The 21,992-nt window shown below is 42.1% G+C and overlaps 1 protein-coding gene across 1 annotated transcript in view; it reads left to right on the top strand.

Moving 5' to 3' along the window:
* LOC126252387 (cuticle protein 38-like) overlaps nucleotides 1–21,295 on the top strand; it is a 59,192-nt gene extending 37,897 nt beyond the window's left edge. The window contains exon 4 of the mRNA XM_049953278.1: nucleotides 21,008–21,295. Coding sequence (XP_049809235.1) covers nucleotides 21,008–21,295 — 288 coding nt within the window. The remainder of the gene's footprint in view (nucleotides 1–21,007) is intronic.
* The last annotated feature ends 697 nt before the right edge of the window (nucleotides 21,296–21,992 follow it).

Below are 21,992 nucleotides of genomic sequence, written 5' to 3'. Positions count from 1 at the left end.
CGTTCCAACTAACTGGCAGACCCAAACTCACGACGCGAACTACCATCCCGAACTGGCTTACGACAGACAACGACCGGGAAGTAATAGCAGTCGAGCTAAGATACTACGAGACGGGATCTATCGACATGCGCTGCTAGTGCCGGTCACGGTCAGGCAAAGCAGCAATTCAGTGACAGTAGAAATTTAAATTAACGTAGAAAGGTGGAAGTACGTTAAAAACAGGGTGTAAAATACAGGATGGCGGGAACACGAGCCACGCATGGCTCAAGTACGCCCGACAACTGTATTAATCAGTGCCAATCCGAATAACTAGTTGTATATGGGGCAGGGGTGGGCCAAAGCGTTGTTCACTTACTCAGTTTGTGAAGCTCTTTCTCTGTATTAAATCATAATATATCTGAAATAGCAATTATATGTTCGTCTGTACATGTGTGCCACAACATCTACCGAATTCCGCCCGATTCGGGTAATACCTTCCTGGTGAGTCGTATTTCCCCTTTAGAGTGCAGTTGTAATATGCAATGAAACTCGCACCATAAGAGAAGTAAAGTTCACTTGTAAACAACAAGACATTATCTTGGATTTGCTTATAAATACTCAAGTTACATGCTCTAACGTCTGAACATTTCAAATTAATCCCTGAACAAAATGTATAGGTGTCCTGTTTTTGTAGCAAAATATACAATTTTTTTTTATCTTCGTTGCTTTTGTTACCACATACGGAACTTACATGAGGGCAGCAGCCACATTGGCCTGGGTCAGTTTGCTTTGCGAGATCGTTGAGTAAGGGCGTGCGCTGATGAACGGCGTGTCAGTCGCGATTAAAGTGTTTGAAATCTGGTCGGCGAGAAGTCTAGGGACTTGTAGAATTTCCGCTGCAGTTCGGGATCTTGGAGTAGTATTTTGACAATCACGCTCGTGGACTTTGCCTCAGACCTCCAGCATCGTATTGAAAAATCTATGAAATTTCAGTATAGGTTTGTGGACTTTGAAACGTTAACCGCAATTGACTAAACTAATACGTGAGCCGATCTTGAAACGTTCTTGATCAAGCTCGTGAAGCAATCAGCCATAGAACACATAGCATTAAACAAGGAATCTTTAAACATTCTAATTCCTGAGCGGTGCACAGCTTGTGTTAAGGACATTTATTGATTTTGAAATTTAGCTGTATGGTGCTGATATTTGTAAATCGAAACTGTGTCTAATTGAATTTTTCGCTAATAATCCGAAAACTGTCTAGCTTCTAAATTCTGGGCTTCTAACTTCTGGTTAAAGATTCAGATCTAAATAGGCGCAACTACCGTAGTCTTGAAAGTGAACTTATTTATGCAAAATTCGTTTTAGTAATGTGATTTTAATTGATCTGAAATACATCTCATTGTCTGCAAATTAGACTGCATAAAAGAACATTTCGCAAGAATATTCAGAATGAGTAACTTAGGTAATTTAAATATGCCCTATTACAAAAACAGCATCTAGTGAATTTACATAAAAGTTCGCTAGTAAAATGGTCCTGACATTCTGTCAAAAATTTTCACTTATTCCCTACAGCAAAATCTTACCTTGCAGCGGATGACTTGACTCTGCTCTCTCTTCCCAGCAAATGATTATTCGAAATAAGTCTCTGCGTGGCAGTTCACCTTGTTGATGCTTCAGAAAAGTATCTCTTGATTCTCTTTTGAAAATTATGGATTACTGTTCATGTGGAAGTGCGAGGCGTCAGAATGCAAGTTCTACCGAAAATCTCTGTTTGAATAGTGGGAATATGCTCTGTGCAATATTTAAAAATGACAGAATGAAGTACTTTGATATTCTTTTAATGACACAAAATTGAATCCAACTAATATGAACGATCAGCATTCTCTCTCTCCACATTGTCATACTCAATAATGCCTGCTCTTACAAAATATTTGAAAATATTTCTATAACAAAATTTCTTTCCTTGAATTCGTAATGGAGTACTATTTAACCGATATAAATGAGGGGGAGAGGGGGGGCGAGGCCAGTTTGAACACGGAACTCATGACTAATAGTTTTTCCTGATTACCAGCACATAGCCTTTGTTGGACACTATGGAACCCTTGAACATTATGCTCCAGTGAGCCAGCTAATAGGAATTCATGGAAGGGCTGGGCCCCAGGTTATGACATCATTCATTATTTCCCAAGTGATTCACATTTATTAAACAATTTTCTTTTTTAAAAAAGACGATAATAGTAAAACTCAATGAAATACTCTTCTAAAAATAACAAAATTATACCAGACTAACAAAACGGTTTTAAATTAGAGACCCAAGATTTTAGGCGGTACTGACAGATTTAAAGCAAAATATTTGAAGGTCAAATGTATTAATGACTAGCACAAATTTAGTAACAGGTAAAATGTTTAAGCAAATTTAAATGTTCCAAGCTAACAGAGTGCTGTTATGACAGACCAAAATTTTTGAAAGTCAAATGTAACAGCTACTAGCACAAATTTAATAACAGGTAGAATTTTTAAACAATTTAAACGTCCAAAGTTAACAGAATGATTTTAAATTACAAACCAAAACCTTCTGAGGTCGAATGTAACAACGAGTAGCACAAATTTGGTAACAAGTGAAATATTTAAACAGTTTGAATGTCCCAGGATAACACAATGGTTTTAAATTCCACGTCAAATAACGAAGAGTGTAAGGTCATCCACATGAGTGCTAAAAGGAAGTCGTTAAACTTCGGTTACACGATAAATCAGTCTAATCAAAAGCAGTAAATTCAACTAAATACCTAGGTATTAGAATTACGAACAACTTAAATTGGAAGGAACACATAGAAAATTATGTGGGGAAGGCTTACCAAAGACTGCGTTTTAATGGCAGGACACTTAGAAAATGTAACGTACCTACTAAGGAGACTGCCTACACTACGCTTGTCCGTCCTCTTTCAGAATACTGCTGCGCGGTCTGGGATCGAAAAATTTCAAAGAAAGGCAGCACGTTTTGTATTATCGCGAAATGTCGGAGAGAGTGTCACAGAAATGATGCGGGATTAGGGGTGGAAATCATTAAAAGAAAGGCATTTTTTTGCGACGGAATCTTCTCACGAAATTCCAATCACCAACTTTCTCCTCCGAATGCGAAAATATTTTGATGACACTGACCTACATAGGGCGGAACGATCACCACGATAAAATAAGGAAAATCAGAGCTCGTACGGAAAGATATAGGTGTTCATTCTTTCCGCGCACTATACGAGATTGGAATAATAGAGAATTGTGAATGTGGTTCGATGAACCCTCTGCCAGGAACTTAAATGTGATTTGCAGAGTATCCATGTAGATGTAGATGTAGATGTAGATGTAGAAATATTTTGAAGGTCACATGTGAAAATTTAGTAAAAGGTAAAAATTGTCAAACATTCATGTCCAAGCTGGGAGAATGGCCTTAAATTGAAAATCAAAATTTAACACGGTCTTTTGAAAGAGCTGACTACTTTAAACGACACATGGGTCAGCAACTGTCCCGGCTGACTAGGGAAAACGTGATACAGAAAGGGCACAACACAAAAGGGATCGAAACCAAAAGACAAAAATACTTGAACTCTGAAAAGATTTAAGGCCCACCCAAACCAGAGAAGAATAAACTTAACTGATACAACACTCACCGTGCCGTAGATCTGCTTCACACAGGCTAACAGCATCGACGACTCCTCAATTGCTGTCCAGTAATTTGCTGAAGCCGTTACGCTCAACCTTGTCAGACTGGTCCATTTGCACGCATAGACTGCACAAATAGTAACCGAACCATCAGGAAACATCAGGGCGACTGTAAAATAAGCGTCATGCAACAAGAAGATGCCGAGAAACACCAACACGTCCATTAGTACGATAACACACTTTCAGAAAATAGCTAGTTAAACAAGCCATCCAGAATAAGGTACAATAATCCCGAGAAACGCAGATTAACAGATTAAACTCAGAATTTCAAGAATACTACAATTTAAATGCTGGCAAGAACCAAGAACAAGCATTTCAACATAACCGAACTACAAACACAGTTCAAGTAGATTTTAAATAACCATCTGACACTTCCTGCTGGTGCGATTAATAACACAGGTCAGCAAAAAAATATTTTTTTAGAGTTGTTTGAAATTTGATAACTGACTTTTATGTACTTTTCAGCGCTGATTTCAAAAATTCAATCCATTTTTTCCATCACGTCAGGTTTTCTCATAAAAAAGTAAGTATTGTTGGATATAATAACAAAATTTAAGTAATTTATCTCATTCTTTCCAACGTTATAAAATTTTATTTATAAATTATGTTCTAAGCTATTTTTCCATTACACTTACATTTCTTTTTGAAATCGCTTTCTGTCGAAGCTTCTTTATGCTTTTCCGGCTGTGGACTCGTTGAGGATCATCTCTTTTTTATCATCCAACACTAGTCCGCTATCGTATTGACGTTCTATCTCCCTTGATATCTTCTTTCCATTTCTTTGATGTATTGGTGGAATCTTTCGCCCAATTTTCACTTACATCACCAAGGTATGCAGGGAAGTAGTCAAGATGTGAGTGGAGAAAATGAGCTTGAATGCTCATGTTACAGCCCAGCTTCTTAAAGTTGTCGAGCATGTCTGCGACGATTGTCTTGTAGTCTGGATCTGTTTTGTTTCCATTTTGTCCACAAAGTTGGGATTTGTCATTAGTTTTCTAATGTCTGGTCCGACAAAGATTCCTTCCTATAGCTTTGCCTCGCGTAAATCAGGAAACTGTCCACAAAGAAACACTCCCCTTCTTTTGGCAAGCCTTAACAACTTGTTTCATCAGCCCCAACTTAATGTGAAGTGGTGGAAGTAACACCTTTTTGGTATCCATGAAGCTTTTCGTCCAACATTTTTAACCCCTACCTGTAAGGTTTTTCTCAAGGGCCCAGCTTTTTTTATGTAATGTTGCTTTCTGTCTCTGCTGTCCCATTCATAGAGAAAGCAAGGGAACTTTATATAGCCACTTCGTTGCCCAAGCAGCACTGAAATCACTTTTAAATCACAACATAGTGTCCATTTGTGGTCTGAATAGCAGAGCTTGCTTAAAACCAGTTGAAGGTTTCCGTAACAATCTTTTAAGTGTACCAAGTGTCCAACTGGTACAAACGCTGCTTTCAGGCTTCTTTTTGAAGAATCAATAAAAAGTCTCCACCCATCAGGAGCATATTCTACTTTGAAACGTGCCATGAGTCCAGGAACATCACTGCAAAACACCAGGTCACCTTGTAAGGTGTATGCTTCGCCGGCGATGGGCGAGGCATGACAGAATCTCTGACCAGAGAATAGTTTATTGTTAGTTGTTGCTTGTCGCGAGTCTGCGCTTGTCTGCGCGAGTCTGCAGTAGTAGTCAGTCGGATACGGTACTAGGGAATCGGCATGCGTCGGGTGTGTGCTCTGCTCGCGACTCTGGTCAGGACTCTGAAGGATGAGTATTGTTGTAGAAGGTAAAGAAGCAGCCTTGCGCATATTTAATAATGTATGTTAATTGAAATTTAATTTGTTAAAAAAATGTCCCAATAATAATTTTTTTGTAAAGTAACTCTTTTAAAGCAAAGTATTCATTTCAATTTAAAGAATTTTTCCACTCTTTTGAAGAAAAAGCATTCATTTCAATTTAAAGAATATTTCCTATGCATTCCTTCCAAGAATAAAAAAAAAATAAATATACGCCAGCATTGCACGAAGCTGTGTCGATAAATAAGAGCAGATATAGTTGCAGTTTTTATTGAGGTAAGAATTTTGCTTTTGTTATTCAGAATACAGGGCTGAAGGTCAGCGCTGCTGTCCTTATAAAATTTACCAGATATTATTATTTCTGTTGAGAGGTTCCATTTGGTTCATGGTTCATTATTTAATTAATATTATTGTGTAGTTCATTTTTCATTTTTCATTTAATAATTTCTGAGGGGAGGTTACGCTTAGCTCCATTTTGCATTATTATTAAACATTATTTTTGTTGGGAGGTTACACTTGGCTCCATTTTGAATTTTCATTTAATTAAATTTCGTGCTGGGAGGTTTCAACCTTCATGAGAGAAGATACAAACTGCTTTTCCCTCGATCGATACCAAGAAAAGGATGTACCCGGAGCCAACATATGTTTATCTTTCAATCTAGATTCTAAAACCTCTGCCGTATCTTTAGAAATCTCTAACTAAATCGTTCAATTCAGATTGTGAGAATGGAATGGGATCGTTTGTGCCAGGATCGTAGCAATCTCTGTCTTCTTCACTATCACCTTGCTGAGCCAATGTCTCGTGATGATCTGTATCATCCAAAGAATCTAGAGGAGAGGGTATTGGTACTTCAGGTCCATGAGAAACAGGGCGAATGGCTAATTGAATTTCAGGGTAAGAAATAACATTTTTGTTTTTCCAATTGAAACCTCGTACGTTGAAAGAACAAAAATACCATGATTTTTGGGCTCCCTCCAAACCATTGGTTTTCCAAAACGTAAGGACTGCTTTTTACGTTGAAACTATTGCCTCAATTCTTCAACACACACTGGACAAACTTTGTGTGGGGCCAAAGGCTTATCTAGATCGTCTAACTTTATACCAAAATAGGCAAAATGTACCTTTTCAACAAAATCGGAAATGTTTCTCTGTTGCTTTTTAACGGTATAGTTACCACAAATGTAGCAGAGGCAATCTGGCGAGTTAATACATCCTCTGGTAGCCATTGTCCATTGTCCATAAAACAATTTAACAACACAAGAAAACAGTCACTACTTTAAAGCTCTAGTAACAACAACACGTTAACAGCACAGAGTGAAGAGGTACTGTGAACTGAAGGACAGTAGCATAAGCTCACTGCTCAGTGATGGCGGGGGAAGGGGCAGCGTGACAGACAGGCACTGACATGAAAATACTGCTGTTTTCTCATAATTACTCTTTATTTAACGTATATCTAGTATAAAAACAGCTAAATAGCAGTTTATGGAGATCCTAAAAACCAAAATTCAAACTCAGTACAGTGCTGAAATATCGAAGAAAGCTAAAACTAGACAAGCAGTTTATGAAATGTACATGATGGAATTTTTTCACTATTTTTCCCGAAATCAGCGTTGAAAACGCTATAAAAATCACTTAATAAATTTGAAACAATTTTTATGTTGCTGACCTGTGTAATATAACGGTCAGATACCAGTACAAGACGGCCTGCAGAAACAACCAAGCTTCAAGATTCAGGTAAGGGTGTCGCCTTACAACAACCAAGGGAGCCAACACAGAACATCTTACAGCTCTCCGGCAGTGTACTCGGCATACTAGTGGATTTGGCCAGATTAGAATCTGAAACATAATTAAAAGAACACATTAATTGTAAATGTCCATGACAGCACCAGTAGCACCTGCGACCGCCGTCACATTCCCACCCCATACATAGACGGTGACAGTAACAATGTTAGCTATCATTTGGCAAGGAGAAACACTATTGAAGCCAAGCAATAAAAAAAACACTATCATCACACCCGGAAACAACAACGAAGTTACTTTTTAGGAGAGCAACACAGGGCGCTCAGCGAACGCAGGTGGGCAGGCTCAAACGGTTTGTGTAAGAGATACACGCCACACTACGTCGAATCCAAACTTCCCTGAAGGCACAGACTCAGAACCCAGGGAAGAATCACGCAAGGCAGGATAGCAACAAGAGAGTCCGCTAACGCCGCCAAACTGAATCACATAACACGGGGCGACCACAGGAGAGAGGTGACCTTTCAAGAAATGGTCCAAATGGCTCTGAGCACTATGGGACTTAAAATCTGAGATCATCAGTCCCCTAGAACGTAGAACTACTTAAACCTAACTAACCTAAGGACATCACACATATCCATGCCCGAGGCAGGATTCGAACCCGCCACCGTAGCGGTCGCGCGGTTACTGTAGCGCCTAGAACCTGCCCGGCGGTGACCTTTCATAACACCGGAATAAGCCAAGATAATCAAAGTGGATACCCTTGCAACGACTCCCTCAGAAAAAATCGGTCAAGACCACCATTACCGGTACGTGACAAACACATTTCCTCCACTCAACTTCCTTCCCCCTCGTCCTCCGGTGACTATGACTTACCCCACTCGGCCGTCTCGCAAAAATTTCAGGCTGGAAGACGCGGTGCAAGAGCTCCTTCCGGTTACCAGAGGAGAAGCGAACCAGACATACGACCTACACATTGCAATCGTAAGAACCAACACAGATCACACAGCAATAGTCATTAAATTCGGGCTTGCAGCTACCAAATTCAAATTAAATTACCTTTTTTGAAATGCTATCTCTTTATATGATTATCTTACAAATCACACTTCATCCTCAACTTTCAGATCTTTGTGCAGGACATCCGCTATCCAGCTGCTCATTCCGCCATGATACAATACCTACTCTTAGCGATTCCACAACTGCTGCTACTCAAGGCTGTGACTCGACTCGATTCTTACATATTAATTGGCCTGTGCTTTTCTCAATAATGGAATCTTTGGAAACCAGAGACGATATATCGCTCATGTGTTCAGTATGCAAAGATATTTAAAGTGTCAATATTGCCAAAAATCCGCTAATTTTCCTTAGGTGTGCATTCAATGAGGCATCAAGAGGTAATATATCAAACTAACTATGATTTACTATTATTTAATTTAATGTATAAAACTTTCAATTTCTCTAACATAATACTGGCCATAATTTAACCAAGTTATAGGAAGTTAAGAGAACATTAACAGTGTAATATGTCAGGTATGTGGCGGTTCCCTAGGCGCATACAAAATCAACGAACTTCAGAAACGCGGTCACGCACTTGCTGAACCCTTTCACGGGAAGAGAGTGTGTAAGAAAGGTACTAGTACCTCGAACGTTGCTACCTCGAAAAGAGCCGCTGCATCAATAATCGCCGTGTTGGCAGTTAGTGGCGCTCCAGACGTCATCGCACTGCCCGTGTGAATATTTTTCTTGAAGATAACAAGACTATTTCGTGACTCAAGCTCCGTGACGTGGCTGAATGAATCAGCACAGGCAAGCTAAGAGTACATTTGCCCTCTCAGGTGCTAGCCGTGTGGGGCCGTTGAGGTCTTGCATGGCCATGAGTGTTGTCCTCCTGAATCCCGATTCCAAATTGTGCCTGGCAGCCTTGGGATCCCAATCACAGCGAGCAGCCATATTGCGGAATAATAAATCGGAGCCTCGACAGGTCACTACCTTACAGATGTCACACTTCGACGCGTTCTGATAGACTCTCCACCTTCTTGAACGAGGCATAACACGAACCAAACAATATTAAAACACCACTTATGAATGAGAAACGCTCTGTATAATCTCTCCTCACATATAGAACATTGGAGGCGTTTTTTCTGGCTACTTCGAGCTTTTGAGCTGAAACCTTCTTTGTTTTCATATTCGAACATCTACCATATTTTATGCCAATTTGGCGTTTGTTTATACCGCCTTCACGGTTCTGCAGTTTTAATGCCCAGTAGTGTTATATCTTTGAATCATGGTAACGTAGCCAAACGGGCAGCCAAAATCTTACCAATTCATCGGCTGCTTTCAAAAGCTTGTGCAGTGCATACTGAAAGTTTGGCTTCTTGAGAAAGCTCTCGTTGCTTCTTTGAATTAGCCTGCCGCCCTGTTCTGAGGCAATAAACCGCCTTCCACTGGGTTCTCGTAGTCTCTATATCATGACCTGACGGCGTACTGTAGTGATCCGTAGGTCATAAACATATCCAATAAAAAATTTCGGGAATGAAACCGCCTACACACGATTAGAGCCCATTATATCTTTTATGTCACTGCAACATAAATTAATTACCAAGGGAATATTTCCAATGGTGATAAAACGAGACTAAATGGCAAGCTGTGTCTTCCTGATTGTCAGCAATGTCTCGAAGTGGTCAAAGCAACGACCATTAGTGACGAATGAGTTCCAGCCAGTCTTGAATCTTACATGTTAAGTAGTTACAACATGTAATGAATCTTCACTAATTAAATGAAATCCTTCGAAATAGAAAAGGAATGAAGAATAAACATTAATTCACTTTCTCTTTTTTTATACCAATACTGTCCTAAAATTATTTAAATAGTAAATATGACAAATTTGTTCCGAACTAGTTAGTGCGATGATTTTTGTAGTGATTGGCGTTCTCAGAATTACACTACTAAGTTCATACTGTAAGTACATTACATTGCGATGCTCCAGATTTTTAGTAGGCAGTACCATCCTTATTTTCCACCTGAGCGACATCAGATAGACCATGGAAGTATATGATTGAAGTATGCATTTTTATATGATGTATGTACTAAAATGTTTTTGTTTTTCTGTCTGTTTCATGTCGCACGAGAAACATCCTGGCAGGTGGTTCATCGATGTTCCACCGATGCAGTAATTATAAGAGCGCCGGCAGTCCGCGACGGGGGTCTTGGTTCTCAGCGTGTCCTCTGTGTATCTTTGTAAAGTTGATGTTTAAACCGAATTTATAAAGATGTATTAGTTCATAAGAAATCATGTAATGACCATTTCTGTCGCGTCTGTTTACTGTAAATAAAAAGAGAGTTATTTAAATGTGTGTTAACTGCGTCTACTGAGTAGCGTAGTCATTGCACCAATCAGAAAAGACTGAGGTTATTACAGTTTGACTCACTTCGAGTTAACGTTTAAAAATCAATAGCTCATGCATTTGAAGGAAGAATAGGTCCTCATTGTTATGATCTGTGAACATTACTGTCAAAGTTATTAGTGATCAAGTTATTTTGGGAAAACGTTTGAAAGTGGTTCCAGAATGAGATTTTCACTCTGCAGCGGAGTGTACACTGATATGAAACTTCCTGGCAGATTAAAACTGTGTGCCGGACCGAGACTCGAACTCGGGACCTTTGCCTTTCGCGGGCAAGTGCTCTACCATCTGAGCTACCGAAGCACGAATCACGCCCGGTCCTCACAGCTTTACTTCTGCCAGTATCTCGTCCCCTACCTTCCAAACTTTACAGAAGGTCTCCTGCGAACCTTGCACAACTAGCACTCCTGAAAGAAAGGCTGTGGCTAAGCCATGTCTCCACAGTATCCTTTCTTTCAGGAGTGCTAGTTCTGCAAGGTTCGCAGGAGAGCTTCCGTAAAGTTTGGAAGGTAGGGGACGAGATACTGGCAGAAGTAAAGCTATGAGGACCGGGCGTGAGTCGCGCTTCGGTAGCTCCGATGGTAGAGCACTTGCCCGCGAAAGGCAAAGGTCCCGAGTTCGAGTCTCGGTCGGGCACTCAGTTGCAATCTGCCAGGAAGTTTCATTTGAATGTGGTGTTAGTAGACAGAGTGGGAATTGCTGTCTGAACGACTCCCACAGCTACTTAAGATAGAGCGCTCACTTATTAGCATTAATGAGCTTAACGTCAATTAAAAGTACGCCAGTAGGCACGTGTGCCATCGTATGACTGAAGTAACTGGCAATAACGATAGCTTAAACCATGTTTTCAGTTTAGAAAGGGGGCTAACATCTCTATAATTAAACAGGCACTTTCCTGATCAACACTGACAATAAATCCCAGAATATGGTGGTAACCAACGCTCTAAAGAACTGGAACAGTCTCGCTGTAGGACATTGCAGATGAGAGATCAAGAAAGCCACCGAGAAAAATGAATGACCACAATCGGCTAAAAAACAACGACATCCTCAAGGATCTCGAAACAACAGTTAATACAAGACACTAGGCAGACAAACTGTAAGGCTCTAGTCGTTCACGTAGTTGGACTACCAAAATACACACGACACATGAGTGCCTAATCATAGCTTTCATATCATAGTGGCACTGCCGGCTGCTGTGGCCGAGCGGTTCTAGGCGCTTCAGCCCGGAACCGCGCTGCTGCTACGGTCGGAGGTTCGAATCCTGCCTCGGGCATGGATGTGTGTGATGTCGTTACGTTAGTTAGGTTTAAGTAGTTCTAAGTTCTAGGGGGACTGATGACCTCAGATGTTAAGTCACATAGTGCTTAGAGCCATTTTGAACCATAGTGGCACTAACTACCATGGAGCTATCAAAAATTCCTGAAAAGGTGATACGCAATAGGTCAGGAACACTCACACGAACAAAACCATTCTGACAACAAATTAGCGTTGCCTGCTGCAGGAAACAAATTCCAGCCTGGTTCAAAAAATGGTTCAAATGGCTCTGAGCACTATGGGACTTAACATCTGTGGTCATCAGTCCCCTAGAACTTAGAACTACTTAAACCTAACTAACCTAAGGACATCACACACATCCATGCCCGAGGCAGGATTCGAACCTGCGACCGTACCAGTCGCGCGGCTCCGGACTGAGCGTTTAGAACCGCGAGACCACCGCGGCCGGCTCCAGCCTGGTGCTGACGGAACTTGGAAGAAGCTAATCAGAGCTTTAGAATTTTAAAATAAGTTACGAACCAATGTCACAGTGGAGAGAAACAATTCAAATAACTTCCACTTGCAGACATGTATGCGTAGGGTCTAACACTGTGCCGATTTCGCTGCAAATGTTGGAGTTCACTACGTGAACGCTGCTACCACAATTACGGAAACGAATACAGAATTTCAGTCGAATTGCGCAACTCAGGTTTCAACGTACAGCTGGCTGTGCTAAGCCTCTGGAATAGCTTTCGATCACTAAACCTCCAAATGTTTCGCAGACATGACAAACATAAGTATCCCATTAGGAACGGCATATAACGCTGGAAACCTCGCCAAGCAATGAAAGCAATACCATTAGACGTGGTGCCAATTTATGCCGGTAACACACACAGTCACTGGTGCAAAACATGAGACCGACACAAAATGGAAAAGTCCCTACACCCGGTTCGCACACCGAACAAGCAAAACAGGTATTCTTTATCATTAACCACGCGTTGTTTGCTAACCCAGTCCCAGTGGAGCCAACGAAACTCAGAACACGTGATTCATGATAGATTAAGAACACAAACACTCTTGTAGCACACCGACCACATTTGATCAGGAACGTGGGAAGTAGAAAGTCGTTTGCGGTAGCGGCAGCTGCAGGCAAGCACGGAAGTTATGCGCTACAAAATATAGCACAAGCGACGTAGCGTTGTGAGGTGAGACTGCCTCGTGAGGTACGGGAAGCTGACACAGGACTATCTAAGCATAAGAGGGCGGAAACCTTTCCACACAGGCGGCTGCCCAAAAGTTTAGTATACAGTATGTGCCGCAAGGTGTAGCGAAAACCAAACAAATTCAAAACTTCCATCCTCAAGCACGCTAGCTTCCCTAGATATGAAAACTCTCTATACCAATATACCAGTGGAGGAAACTATTAAAATAATTGCCGATAACTTTCCTATTCCAGTGGAGATTAGTTAAATATGAAAATAAATCAACACTAGTCGGGACGTAACATAAAAGGTGCTGGGTTAAGGCCAAGCAATATTTCGGAAAATTACGGCATGGGCATTATTTATGTGATATTGTCAAATATTATTACGCGAAGTCATAAGTCCTATAGTCCTACGAAGTGAAGTAAGTACCAAATGGAAATCGAAAAATCGAACAATAACTAATGTTAAGTGCATTTACTCTCGAATTCTATAAAACTTCGTTTCATGGCTAGACAGTGTTATTGAACTATATATACAAAAGGTTCACTCAGGAAAATGCATTTGAGGTAAAATAAAAGCCTGAAGTCGCTCAGCTGCGGATGAGGACATGTGGGGCTCCAGATTTTAGTGAGCAGCACCGTTCTCACTTTCCCCTACTTTTCCCTTGAACCACATCCGGTAGGTAAGAAATGTGTATTATTTACTTATATCGTAAGATGCACGAAAAGTTCGCTTATCTGTGAAGAATCGTCAGAATTAAAGCCTTAGAAAGTTAGAAAAAGGAAAAACTTTATTTCTTTTGAAGTGACGAATTTTCAGCAATAGAGCGAAATTGTATCCTTTTAATATGTGAGTGTAAATTTGATCTTGATAGTAACCACAGAACAATACGGCTATGCGAAATTTAACCTGATACGCTTATTTATTTATAGTTTCGTATTACAGATGTGTTTGATAGAAAAATGCACATAGGAATTTTAAGGAGTAACGAATCTCACATTCGCATAGCTGACACTTGTGGATAGGTGGCGCTCGGTGGGAGTGTGGAGCGGCCATGAGGCGCCTCGGATGGCGCAGTGGTTACCGCATCTGCCTAGTAGGCGGGAGATCCAGCATTCGAATCACGCTGAGTCCACTTAATGGTCCGCTGAACTACTTAAACCTAACTAACCTCAGGACATCACACAACACCCAGTCACCACGAGACAGAGAAACACGAAAACTGCTGTAGCTTCGTGTTCAGAACTGCTTCTGATAAATTGCGTTCTCTCTCTCTCTCTCTCTCTCTCTCTCTCTCGTGCATGTGTGTGTGTGTGTGTGTGTGTGTGTGTGTGTGTGTGTGTGTGTGTGTGTGATATAGTGCATTGAGAACAAAGTATGAAAAAAAACGAATAATTTTAACATTTGTGTCTAAAATACTCTCACATTTAGTGTTAGTGCCATATTCAACCTAATATCACGCGGATGAAAAGCAGGACAGGACTCAGAACATTTAATATTCACATCCCATCGCTCTGTGTAGCTTTCTATATGAGAACAGTATAAATTGTAAATGAGATCGGTAAAACGTGGGGTACGGAATTGAAACGCTTGAAGTTTTCTGACGCTATACGTACTACGATAATGATTACCTCAGTAGGCGGTTCAGTTGAAGAGGAATGAACAGCTCTAGAAAGGCCAATCACGGAAGAAGGTTCAAGATTGGGATTAAAATTCAAGGTGAAAGATTCGCTGATGACATTGCTATTCTCCGTGAATGTGAAGAAGAATTACAGGAAGTGGTGCGTGGAACGAACAGTCTAATGAGTACAGAATGTGGGTTGAGAGTAAATCGAAGGAAGACGAAATTAATGAGAAGTAGCAGAAGTGAAAACAGAGAGAAACTTAATGTCAGGATTGATGATCACGAAATGGATGAAGTTAATGAATTCTGCTACCTGGGCAGCAAAATAACCTATGATGGATCAAGCAAGGACATACAACGCAGACTAGCACAGGCAAAGATGGCATTCTAGCATTCCTGGCGAAGAGAAATCTACTAATATGAAACAAAGACTTTAATTTGAGGAAGAAATTTCTAAGAATGTACGTTTGGGGCACAGCATGAGTGGCAGTGAAACATGTACACTCCTGGAAATTGAAATAAGAACACCGTGAATTCATTGTCCCAGGAAGGGGAAACTTTATTGAAACATTCCTGGGGTCAGATACATCACATGATCACACTGACAGAACCACAGGCACATAGACACAGGCAACAGAGCATGCACAATGTCGGCACTAGTACAGTGTATATCCACCTTTCGCAGCAATGCAGGCTGCTACTCTCCCATGGAGACGATCGTAGAGATGCTGGATGTAGTCCTGTGGAACGGCTTGCCATGCCATTTCCACCTGGCGCCTCAGTTGGACCAGCGTTCGTGCTGGACGTGCAGACCGCGTGAGACGACGCTTCATCCAGTCCCAAACATGCTCAATGGGGGACAGATCCGGAGATCTTGCTGGCCAGGGTAGTTGACTTACACCTTCTAGAGCACGTTGGGTGGCACGGGATACATGCGGACGTGCATTGTCCTGTTGGAACAGCAAGTTCCCTTGCCGGTCTAGGAATGGTAGAACGATGGGTTCGATGACGGTTTGGATGTACCGTGCACTATTCAGTGTCCCCTCGACGATCACCAGTGGTGTACGGCCAGTGTAGGAGATCGCTCCCCACACCATGAGGCCGGGTGTTGGCCCTGTGTGCCTCGGTCGTATGCAGTCCTGATTGTGGCGCTCACCTGCACGGCGCCAAACACGCATACGACCATCATTGGCACCAAGGCAGAAGCGACTCTCATCGCTGAAGACGACACGTCTCCATTCGTCCCTCCATTCACGCCTGTCGCGACACCACTGGAGGCGGGCTGCACGATGTTGGGGCGTGAGCGGAAGACGGCCTAACGGTGTGCGGGACCGTAGCCGAGCTTCATGGAGACGGTTGCGAATGGTCCTCGCCGATACCCCAGGAGCAACAGTGTCCCTAATTTGCTGGGAAGTGGCGGTGCGGTCCCCTACGGCACTGCGTAGGATCCTACGGTCTTGGCGTGCATCCGTGCGTCGCTGCGGTCCGGTCCCAGGTCGACGGGCACGTGCACCTTCCGCCGACCACTGGCGACAACATCGATGTACTGTGGAGACCTCACGCCCCACGTGTTGAGCAATTCGGCGGTACGTCCACCCGGCCTCCCGCATGCCCACTATACGCCCTCGCTCGAAGTCCGTCAACTGCACATACGGTTCACGTCCACGCTGTCGCGGCATGCTACCAGTGTTAAAGACTTCGATGGAGCTCCGTATGCCACGGCAAACTGGCTGACACTGACGGCGGCGGTGCACAAATGCTGCGCAGCTAGCGCCATTCGACGGCCAACACCGCGGTTCCTGGTGTGTCCGCTGTGCCGTGCGTGTGATCATTGCTTGTACAGCCCTCTCGCAGTGTCCGGAGCAAGTATGGTGGGTCTGACACACCGGTGTCAATGTGTTCTTTTTTCCATTTCCAGGAGTGTATTATGAGAGAACCGGAAAAGCAGAGAATGAAGCATTTGAGTTGTGGTACTACAGAAGAATATTGAATATTATATGGACTGATAAGGTAAGAAATGAGGATGTTCTCTGCAAAATCGTCGAGGAAAAGACTATATGGGAAACACCGAAAAGAAGAAAGGACAGGATGACTGGACATCTGTTAACACATCAGGTATTAACATCTATGGTAGTAGAATGAGCTGCAAGGGATAAAACCTGGAGAGAAACACAGAGATCTGAATACATCCAGCAAATAAGTGAGACTGTATGTTGCAAGTGCTATTGTGAGACGAAAAGATTGTTACATAAGAGAAATTCGTGGATGGCTGCATTAAAACTATCAGAAGACTGTGACCCCCCCCCCCCCAAAAAAAAGGGAAAAACCAAAATCATGTAACGTTTCATAGCAATAGCTGAAATTATATCCTAAAAAAATCGAAACGCTTGAGGATCATGAATATTTGTAGTGCGGCACAAATGAAACAGTGTACTGTTAGCAGATGTATTGTTCGTATTGCTGCTGGGTAAAATGACAACAGCAACAAACCTGACAAGAGAAATCTTGTTTATAACATTTTTTTTACGAGAGGCATGAAGTCTTGAAGTATCTGTTCGACAGAGTACATTGCAACCTCTAGTTTCAGGTCCACAAACAATACGAAATTCAACAGCCAAAGTAATAAGAAAGATAAAAAATGTAGTTCCACACATTAATTGAATGACATTCTTTTTACACAAACGATACATTCCTGCACATATCGTAGGGAAATGTAATTTGTAAATAATCCTCCAAAGGACCAAATTATAAGCAAATCAAAGCTCCGCAAACTGGCCATGACAGGAGCAAATTACGTTATTTATTAATGAAAAACTAATACTGGGTAGGACTCCATCTTAAGTAGTATTTTATTTCAATATTTATAAGATGATGTATACCCCGTAAAATGAAGTTAACTGAAGTTATACAGCTCCTAATATCGATATGGCGTCAATAAATCACATGATTTGGAGCATTGAATGGTTGTTTTAAGATATTATTTATTTCGTAATATAAAGTCAGTAGGCAAGATATGCACAATATTGATTATTCCTGCACATTCCTGGATGGTACATAGGCATTGACGACAAACGACAAAAGTAATGGAATATGAGGACGGTGAACATAGAATTAGAATCAGGTGGTCATAGCAGTCAAATGGAAAGACACTCCGTAACATCGTCAGGAGCTCTGAATAAACTTACAGAAAGCCTTTCTGCTTACACAGCAAGAGAAAATATCATTCTCCTTGAAATAAAATTCTAGGGACAGCGAACCTGAGAAGACGAACGGGCCCTCCTAGTCATATCTGCTTGTCCCGACTGCAGCTATTTTTGTGCGTGATCACAACGCCCGTTGAATCAGGGAATTTGGGAACTGGATATAGAGGTAGAATTCAGTGTTAAGTAGTTAGCCGTTGTGCAGCCAGTTATACTAAAAAGTAGGGTATTTGGCTCTCGATCGCTGGCGGATAGCGAATGGGATCAAGAACGCACTGGCGTAACGCGCTACCGGTCCAGATTGCAAACGAGACGACAGAACTGCGAGTACGGGGACCACTCCTATATAAGCTCACGGCGATTCTACTCCACATCAGTTGTTTGTAGACGACAGCAGACCTCTCACATCATGTACAGGCTGGTGAGTACGTGGCTATGCCCACCACCTGAAGTCAAATACAGGCGAGACCACCCTACGCATGTACAGTATTCGTGTGAAGTAAAACTTTGATTTTAACATACAGGCAATAACTTGGAATTTTCTTAATTTGATGGTACTGGTTATTTACAGTCTTAAGACAGCAAGTATTGAGTAGCAGGTGGTTACCTACATTCATTCACTTTTATGCAACTCAGTACTTCAGCTTGTGTAATGGCATGTAATTAGTGTGCATCGTGCAATGTCGCGGTATTCTTTTTCAATAGCCACTTGAAACAAAATGAGTTTCTTTTTCTGTTTTTTTTTTTTAATTTTTGAGTCGTCAGCCTTCTCACTGGTTTTATGCGGCCCGCCACAAATTACTATTCGATATCAACTCTTTAATACCATCTCAGAGCTGCAATTGCAATTTACATCCTCAATTATCTGCTGGATGCATTCAAACCTCTGTCTTGCTCTACAGTTTTTACCCTCTACAGCTCCCTCTGTTACCAGGGCACTTATCCACTCAAGTCTTAAGAGATGTCCTATCATGCTGTCCCTTCGTGTTGTCAGTGTTTTCCATATAGTCCTTTCCTCACCGATTCTGCGGGGAACCTTCTCATTTCTCACCTTATGAGTCCGCTTAAATTCAACATCCTTCTGTAGCACACTCTTCTCGGATGCTTAGATTCTCTTCTGTTCTTGTTTTCCCAAGGTCCATGGTGCACTACCACACAATGCTGTGCTCCAAACGCACATTATCAGAAATTTCTTCCTCAGATTAAGGCCTTTGTGTAATATTACTAGACTTCTCTTTGCCAAGAAAACATACTCTACCGAATGAAACTAATTTCCGTGAATAGCTGAAATTGTGGACATTTATTGTTTTATGTCTGCCATTGACGAATGGTCCATAAGATCCAAGCACAATTCTGGTGCACGCTATATGAACCCGCAAAGATTGATATTCCTGCTTATTTATGCTTTTCGTTTGTATGTACAATCTGTTTGGACGCACGCGGTTAGATTCATTTTTACAAAACATTATGGTAATTACGATGTGCAGCAGATTTCCTACAGACATTAAGTCACCTCAGAAGTTCATCCCGGAACCGTATCAGAGAGTTTCAAATATACGAAAATAGGGTACAGGGTCACGTATTCCATGTTTTGGTTAATTAACATGTGTCTGACATCAGTGGCATAGTACAGCTAGTACAATTTGCCAATTAGTGCTTTCGTCTGAAGGAAAGGAAACGTGACTTTCGAAAGGCAAGAGGAGTTGTCAACGGGAAAACGCTCTAGTGAAAGAATGATACAACGGAAAACACAAATGTTTCTCAACTTATGAGATTCTCATTATTGTGCTGCATTCTCTCCTTAATGTTTTACTTTTTATTATGAATAAACATCGGATGCTTGGAAATTGTAAATGCAACCGCATATGGGACTCATAAGGGTCTTCATATTTTGTTACATAGACTGGCCTGTGAAATCATTCGATTTGTATGAGACTTTCTGAATAACGACGATCACTTTCCATATTAAGATTCAGTGGCAAACAGATCATCGTACTGAAGCTGTGAGGATAGGTCATGAGTCCTGCTTGTGTAGTTCAGTCGACTGGCGGTGTCGTGGCTGAGTGGCTTGCCGGCACGGTAGCTCAGCGTGTTCGGTCAGAGGGTTACGTGCCCTCTGTAATAAAAAAAAAAACTGAGTCAATCGATCAACAACGAACATAAGTGGATGTCTTACGACGTCCGCCCCGAGCAGATGCAACGAACAAAATGAGATTAAAAACAAAAACAAAAAAGTGGAAAAGTGGCCGCGGTGTTAGACTGTAAACCAGGGGGTCCGTGTTCAACCCTCCCTCGTGCAATTCAATTTTTAGTTAGTAATCTGTGCGACAGAAAATGTGGGGATTCGCTAACACCACAGCTAATTATGCGTGGAGTTTGATAGCAGACCGCTCCGATAAATCATCATAACCCACACACAGATTGGTTGTCTATCACCATAGGATAGATCTGATCTTTATACATATACTTCATTTTGCCGGCACGGAACCTCACCGTGTTCGGTCAGAGGACTGCTCGCCCTCTGTGATAAATAACTGAGTAAAAGAATCAACTATCAATTTCAGCGGATGTCTTGTGATGTCCGCCCAGACCAAACGCAACGAAGAATACCGAACAAAATGAAAAAAAGGTCGGTGGAGCACTTGCCCGTGAAAGGCAAAGTTCCCGAGTTCGAGTCTAGGTCCGGCACACGGTTTTAATCTACCAGGAAATTTGATCATCATACTACTTTCTTTTATTTTATTTAAGTGTTACTCCCTGTCATCGAGATGGTCATATTAATTAATAAAACTGCTGTTGGACCTACTACTTTCCTTTCTTTTATTAAAGTTTGACGCTTTGTCAACGAGATGGTCATACTAATTAATACAACTGCTGTTGGAGAAGAACATGTGACTACATGTTATTTGTGGGCTGTGTTAAAAAGAAATTTTCCGAAGAACTATAGGAAAAAAATAGCTCGTTTCCAGTCCTAGCTTTGTAGTGAAATCACACTAATTGCAGTAACGTAATAGGTGACTAAAATTAGTCCTCTTACTTCCTCACCAGGACCTAATTGAGAGACTAGTTATTTCTACACACGAACGATGGTCCCTTCCCGTTGCAGGTGATCCTGATGTGCGCCGTGGCCGCCGCCCACGCCGGCTACCTGGGAGGCTACGCCGCCCCCGCCGTCGCCGTGGCCGCCCCCGCGGTCGCCGTGGCCCACGCCCCCGTGGCCGTGGCGCCCGCCGCCTCCTCGTACGCCAACACGTACCGCGTGTCGCAGACCGCACGCCTCCTGGCCGCCCCCGCCATCGCCGCCGCGCCCGTGGCCTACGCCGCTCCCGCCATCCACGCGCCTGTGGCCTACGCCGCCCCTGCTTTCGCTGCTCCCCTCCTCAAAGTGCACTGAGTGAGAAGGGACTGCGTCAATGATATTCCATACATAATGAATCATCTTTATTTAATAAAGACATCATAAACCGAGTACATGCAATTTATGTTTCGTCATGCCTTCCTTCTATCACTGCGTTTCAATTCTACAGTCATTCTAAATCGTAATTAAGCCGTGTTAAGTCACTGTTGACCATAACCGTATAAAAATCGAGGACCATCCAGCAGAAACCAGTGACACAAAGACATTAATAGAGGTTTCATTCAGTATGGGCGTTCTAGTCACCAAGTACTGGAGAATAATTGCTGTCTTACTTTCACGCCTGGTAATCACTTGTCCTTCTACTGTTGATGGACCTCTGTGTTAAGCCTCTCCTGCTGCCAAAGCATCAATTTTCAAGGTGCACTGAGAACAGAACCAGCCAGTAAAGAGCTAATGGTGCGGAATTTATTTATTTACATGTCTTTTCCACGTGGATTCGTCCGCTGATGAGTTCGATACAGGTACTGAACACACATTCTCTATCCCTTCTCTGTGCCCACCTCATCCTCCCACCTCTATCTGTCAATCTCTTTCTTCACACTCTCTCTGTTTCTCCATCTCCTTCACCCCCTCTCTTTGTTCATTTTCTCCGCTCTCTTTCATACAGATATGCACACATACATTCTCCTTTATACATAGAACCTATTAAGGAGACTGGCTTGGATTATAAGAC

The sequence above is a fragment of the Schistocerca nitens genome, chromosome 4, assembly GCF_023898315.1.
Source record: "Schistocerca nitens isolate TAMUIC-IGC-003100 chromosome 4, iqSchNite1.1, whole genome shotgun sequence".
Taxonomy (NCBI): domain Eukaryota; kingdom Metazoa; phylum Arthropoda; class Insecta; order Orthoptera; family Acrididae; genus Schistocerca; species Schistocerca nitens.
Note: the sequence above shows the minus strand (reverse complement) of the source record. Positions and strands in the feature narration are given on the sequence as shown.